General features: G+C 54.1%; 1 protein-coding gene across 1 annotated transcript in view; it reads right to left on the reverse strand.

The window, feature by feature from the left end:
- The window catches only part of VAV1 (vav guanine nucleotide exchange factor 1), an 83,810-nt gene that overhangs the window by 34,137 nt on the left and 43,610 nt on the right, over positions 1 to 6,063 (reverse strand). The window contains exons 9-16 of the mRNA XM_023733084.1: positions 5,336 to 5,545; positions 5,145 to 5,230; positions 4,349 to 4,481; positions 2,414 to 2,523; positions 1,256 to 1,357; positions 914 to 1,011; positions 668 to 690; positions 437 to 482 (exon numbers count right to left, since the gene is read on the reverse strand). Of these exons, the coding sequence (XP_023588852.1) occupies positions 437 to 482; positions 668 to 690; positions 914 to 1,011; positions 1,256 to 1,357; positions 2,414 to 2,523; positions 4,349 to 4,481; positions 5,145 to 5,230; positions 5,336 to 5,545 (808 nt within the window). The remainder of the gene's footprint in view (positions 1 to 436; positions 483 to 667; positions 691 to 913; positions 1,012 to 1,255; positions 1,358 to 2,413; positions 2,524 to 4,348; positions 4,482 to 5,144; positions 5,231 to 5,335; positions 5,546 to 6,063) is intronic.

Consider the following 6,063-nt stretch of genomic DNA (forward strand, 5'->3'; position numbering starts at 1 on the left):
AACTTGTAAAGAACGCCTGCCTTAAGCATTGTGCCCTTTTAAGAGCTGTCTATATGGGATCAAATTGACAACAAAAACTACAAAGGTCAGATACGAAGCTTAGGGGGCAGTGAGTTTATGTTACTAAGGGATGAATAACTTGCAAAAGGAGGGTGAGAATGGTTGCACAACTTGAAGAATGTAATCAGTGTCACTGAACTGTACATGTAGAAATTGTTGAATTGGTGTATGTTCTGCTGTGTATATTCTCAACCACAAAAATAAAATAAATTAAGAATTTTAAAAAACCATATGGAGCACAGTTCTACTCTGAAACACATGGGGTCGCCACGAGTCAGAGTCTTCTCAGTGGCAACTGGTTTCGTCCCTGGGTCAGCACCCTTGGGGCAGAGAGAAGATTCCCTCCCGCCCCACCCAGCGCCCCCTGCTGACTCACCCAGATCATTTCTCTTTTTGTCCTGAGCCCTTCGATGTGGCTTATCCTGGAGGGAGAGAGAGACCAGGAAAGCAGGCATGGTGACTCATACCCAGACTGGGGGATCCTCAGCCCTTACGTGCACACTCAACAAGGGACCACGCTTACTACTGGGGTCTCCTGCGTCCTCCCTTCTTTGCCTCCCATGGTTTTCCATGCACAAAAAGGAACTTGAGTGTGAGAAGGTCTTACCTTCTTCATGGTTCCTGCAAAATCTATGGGAAGGAACAGAAAATTATTGGCATGGGAAGCCCACAGAGTGAGAAGCCCACCTCCCACTTTCTCTATCAATGGGAACCCCATGGAGATCCAAGCCCACCTCCCACCTTCTCTCCCAATGGGAACCCCATGGAGAGCCAAGCCCACCTCCATCCTTCTCTCCCAGTGGGAACCCCATGGAGATCCAAGCCCACCTCCCACATTCTCTCCCAATGGTACCTTGCCCATGTCGACCACACATAGGGACCCTCCCCAGACACTCCTTGTGTGCAGGGGCATGGCATCGATGACAGCGGTAGCCCTGATAGAGGGTGCCTCTGGGGTGAGGGAAAAGATGAAGGGGAGTCAGTGGTCTTAACGGACATGGTCAACCATGCTGCCAACCACACCCAGCATGAGGCACCCCTTGGGCTCTCTTTGGAGCAGGACAGAGATGGAGAAGCTGAGGACCAATGTAGGGTCTCACACCTCCCAGCTCAGGCGGTTGTCTGCTGGGGGAGCCCCTGCAGAGGGGCAGGACCAACCAAGCCCAGGACCCAGGCCCATCCCCCAGCCTCCCACCTCAGCAACATCTGGCAGGCTGAACAGGAAGTGGTCTCCTCAAAGGAGAACATCTGGAAGTCATGTCCATTGGCGGTGGCGTTCTCAGGGTAGATATTGGAGCTAGAGGGGGAAGATAAACGGAGAGAGGACCAGGACGTCATTACTGTTTGTTGTTATTGGGTGCTGTCGAGTTGGTTCCAACACATAGCGACTCCATGTGACACAGCAGAATGGCTTCATAGGGTTTTCTTGGCTGTGATCTTTACGGGAGCAGATCACCAAGTCTTTCTCCCACGGAGCCACTGGGTGGGTTCTAACTGCCAATCTTTTAGTAAGTTAGCAGCCGCGTGCTTAACCATTGTACCATCAGGGCTCCTTGTTTATGGCTGAGTAATATCCCATTGTATGGATAGAGCACATCTTGTGTATCCATTCATCCACTGATGGACATTTGGGTTATTTCTATCTTTCAGTGATTGTCAATAATGCTGCTGTGGACATCCATAGAGACTGAAAGCAGATGAGTAGTTGTCAGGGGTGGGGAGAGAGGAGCCTGGGTGGCACAAGGGGTTTGCAATCAGCTGCTAACCTAAGGGTTTGTGGTTTGAACCCACCCAACAGCTCCACAGAAGAATGACCTGGCGAGCTGCTTCTGTGAAGATTACAGCCTAGAAAATCCTATGGAGCAGTTCTACTCTGTAGCACATAGGATTGACATGAGTCAGAGGCCACGCCATTGGCAGCTAACAATGACAAGGAGTGAGGAGGGGGGAATGAGGGTGACTGCTAGTGGATACGGAGTCTCCTGTGGGCGTGATGAAAATGTTCTGGAACTAGACAGAGGTCAAGTCTGCACAACAGAGGGAATGTACTAAACGCCCCTGACAGTACACTTTAAAATGGTTCCTTTTTTGTTAGGTGAATTTCACCTCAATAAAAGAAGGAGAAGGAAGAGAAGAGGTGGCTACCGCTTGCACAGAACCTTGGAGCCTTGAGCCTGTCCCTCCCATTTCCCAGTTGGGGAAATTGAGGCTCAGAGTGGAACAGAGACTGATCCGAGGTCCCACTGAATGTCAGGGCAGGGCTGGGACTCAGGCACAGAACTGCCTCCCAGACCCTGGGTCCAGGTGTCAGCCTCCTCTGAGGATGGAAAGATGGAGGGAAGGAAGGGCTCACATGGCCATCTCGAACTGCTCCATCCACTTCTTCTTCAGCTCCCGCGTCTTGAAGAACAGCTCGTAGCCCTGGGTGCCTTGGTCCTCAATCAGCAGAAACATGTGGGTCCACTATAGGGAAGCAGGATTCAGACTGAAGGAACCCACTCACAGAGGGTGAGACCGCACACCCACCAACCCTATCCCTGTAGAAGAAAAGGTCAGGCCAATGGCACCCACCCTGCAGAGGGTGGGACCACACACCCACTGACACTATCCCTGTAGAGGAAAAAAGGGCCAGGCCAATGATACCCACGCACCAACCGCAGTGGTTAAGAGCTACGGCGAGCTACGGCTGCCAACCAAAAGGTCAGCAGTTCAAATCCACCAGGCGCTCCCTGGAAACTCTATGGGGCAGGTCTACTTTGTCCTATAGGGTCGCTATGAGTCAGAATCAACTGACGGCAATGGGTTTGGTTTGGTTTACCGACCCTACACCTGTAGAAGAAAAAGGGTCAGGCCAATGGCACCCACCCACAGAGGGTGGGACCACACACCCACTATGTCCTACTTTTGTAGAAGAAAAAGGGTCAGATCACTGGCACCCGTACCGCAGAGGGTGGGACCATGCACCCACTGACACTGTCCCTGTAAAAAACCAAACCAGTTGCCATCAAGTTGATTCTGACTCATAGTGACCCCACGTGTGCAGAGTAGAACTGTGCTGCAGAGTTTTCATGGCTGTGACCTTTTGAAAGCAAATCGCCAGGGTTGAGTAACCAAGTTCCTAACTGTTTGAGCCACCCACGGATTCTCCTGCCCCTGTAAAACCTGTTGCCATCGAGTCAATTCCTACTCATAGCAACCCCATGCGTTACAGAGTAGAACTGCTCCATAGGGTCTTCTCGGCTGAAATCTTTATAAGAGCAGATCTCCAGGCCTTTCTTCCACAGCCCCAATGGGTGGGTTCAAACCGCCAACGTTTAGGTTAGCAACTGAGTGCAAACCATTAGCGCTACCCAGAGGGACCAGAAAAACAAGTCAGACCAATAGCAGCCTCCTCCCAGAGGGTGAGACTCCCCCAGGCCCCTGCCCCTAGGGAGCCATGCATGGGGACCCTGGTACAGGGCTGCCCAGGATATCTAGCACATACTCAGAAGCCAAAAATTACACACTCACACATACACACACACACACACACGTCCTTCACTCATTTGTTTCTCCAACAAGCACTTGTTGGGTGTCTGCTGGGTGACAGGCTCTGAGCTAGGCGCTGGGGACACAGCAGTGGACAGGACATTGTCCCCAAGGCCAGGCCCGTAAACAGGTCATTACAAGAGCATCATTAGCATCGTAACAAGGGAGGGACAGGGGGCTGAGAAACAGGAGCCGCAGCGGGCGCTGGGGCAGTGGTTCCCCGGAGGAGGCCTAAGGAGAGAGGAAGAGGTGGCCAGCAGAAAGGGAGGAAGGAAGTGAGAAGACCCAAGAGGTGAGGGGACTGTCGCCTCCACAGAGAACGTCCCTGACCAACGGAGCTAAAATAGGCCCCCTTCCACCCTCACCCCTCATGGTGACATCACCCTGTCTACTTTCTTTGTAGAACACATCACTGTCGTTTCTTGTTTCCCACGAGAACGGAAGCTCCATCGGAGAGGGGAGGGACATGTCTGTTTTGTTTTCAGTTATATGCCTAGAACAGTGCCCAGAAGATCAACCAAAAAAATTAAAAAAAAAAAAAAACTGTTGCCGTCATTGACTCATGGTGACCACATGGCTTACAGAGTAGAACTGCCCCATAGGATATTCTTGGCTGTCATCTTTACGGGAGGAGCCCTAGTGGCCCAAGAGTTAAGCGCTCGTACACACATGTACACACACACACACAGACATTCCAAAGACATCCTGAGAGCCCCAGTCTGCCCTGCACGGGACCCCAGTTCTGGCCTCGGAGCCCCACCTTCTTGTTGTCTCTCTCCCCAGAGGAGTCGTCGCGAACCTGGAAGTTGTGCAGGTTCACAAAGTCCTTCAGGTCGTAGGAGTCCCCGCGGCGCTTACAGATAAGCAGGGCTTTGTCAAGCAGGAAAGCGTACCTAGGAGTGACTAAGTCAGGCGCCCCGTCCGCGCCTCCCACCTGTCCCCACCAGCTCTCTGCCGGCTCCCCTTCCAGGCTCCACCTTGAGACACCTCAACTACACCTCCAGGGCTCCTCTTTCACCGCCCGCTTGGCCCTGCCCACCTGTTCATCTTTGCCTCACCCACGCAATTTGGGTTGATCCCGCCTCCATGTCCATCCTGGCCCTGCCCTGCCTGTTCGTCTAAGCTCCACCCCCTGGTTAAGTCGCCCCACCCAGGCTCCACCCCAGATCTGTGTTGGCACGGCCCACCTGCCCATCTTGGCCCCAACCATACGTCCATCCTGGCACTTCCGCGTCAATCCCTCTTGGTCCCACCCACCTGTCCATCTAGGAGCCTGGCCCTGCCTCTATCCAGGCTCCACCCACCTGTCCATCTTGCTCCACCCACACGTTCATCCTGGTACTGCCCTGCCTGTCCTTCTAAGCTCCACCCTCTGGTTAAGTGGCCCCACTCACCTGTCTATCTAGGCACCTGGCTCCGCCCCCACGCAGGCTCTACCTACCTGTCCATCTTGGACCCATTCATACGTCCATCCTGGCCCTACCCTGTCAGTCTCTCTTAGTCCCACCCACTTTTCCATTTAAAACCTGGCCCTGCCCCTCCCAGGCCCCGCCCACCTGTCCATCTTTGAACGCCGCTCCACCGAGGTTATCTTGAGCTCCCCGTCGATCTTGGGCCGGCCGTAGTCGGCCAGTGACTGGTCCTGCGCAGCAGATAGAGGGTCTGTCAAGGGACCACCAAGAAGGGGCCCAGATGTCTCCCCACCGTGGCCATACCCCTGGCCCCGGCCCCGGCCCCGGCCCCTCACCAGGTTCTCGATGGACAGCTGGAAGTTGGTGATCTGCCGCAGCGTCTCGTTGTCTCGCTTCACCTCGTTCACGCACTGGGCCAGGTCCTGGAGGCAGGGTAGGGGTGAGCGTGGACCCCGCACCGCCCAGTCCCCAACCCTGCCCGGGATAGGGAACCAGCCCCGACCAGAGGCAGGCAGGGGGCTTAGTGACAGGGTGTCCACAGCATGTCACTGTACTGCGTGCATGTCCCCAGGGGCGAAGCTGCAAACCTCTGGTCCTATGGGCTCGTCGATGTGTGGTGGGGGAAGGGGTTGACTGTGGGTGTGACGTCACTGCCTTGAGAGTGTATGAAGGCGTGTGTTAGCCGTTGTCTAGTCAGCCCTCGACTCCCCTCGACTCGTGACAACCCCATGTGCAAAGGAACGCTGACCAGTCCTGCACCATGATGGGTTGGGGCTTGGACCGTCACGATCCACAGAGTTTCCATTGGCTGATTTTCCAAAGTCCATCACAGACCTTTCTGCCTACTCTATCTTAGTCTGGAAGCTCTGCTGAAACCTATTCAGCATCCTAGCAACATGCAAGCCTCCAGTGGCAGGCAGATGGCGGCTGCAAATGAGGTGCATCAGCTGGGAATGAAGCCAGGTCTCCCGCGTGGGAGGTGAGAACTCTACCACTGAACCACACCGTCCCTGTGAAGGTGTGTGTTGCTATTGTTGTGTGCCCTCAAATCCATTCCAACTCA

The sequence above is a fragment of the Trichechus manatus genome, unplaced genomic scaffold (genome assembly GCF_000243295.1).
Source record: "Trichechus manatus latirostris isolate Lorelei unplaced genomic scaffold, TriManLat1.0 scaffold00057, whole genome shotgun sequence".
Lineage (NCBI taxonomy): Eukaryota > Metazoa > Chordata > Mammalia > Sirenia > Trichechidae > Trichechus > Trichechus manatus.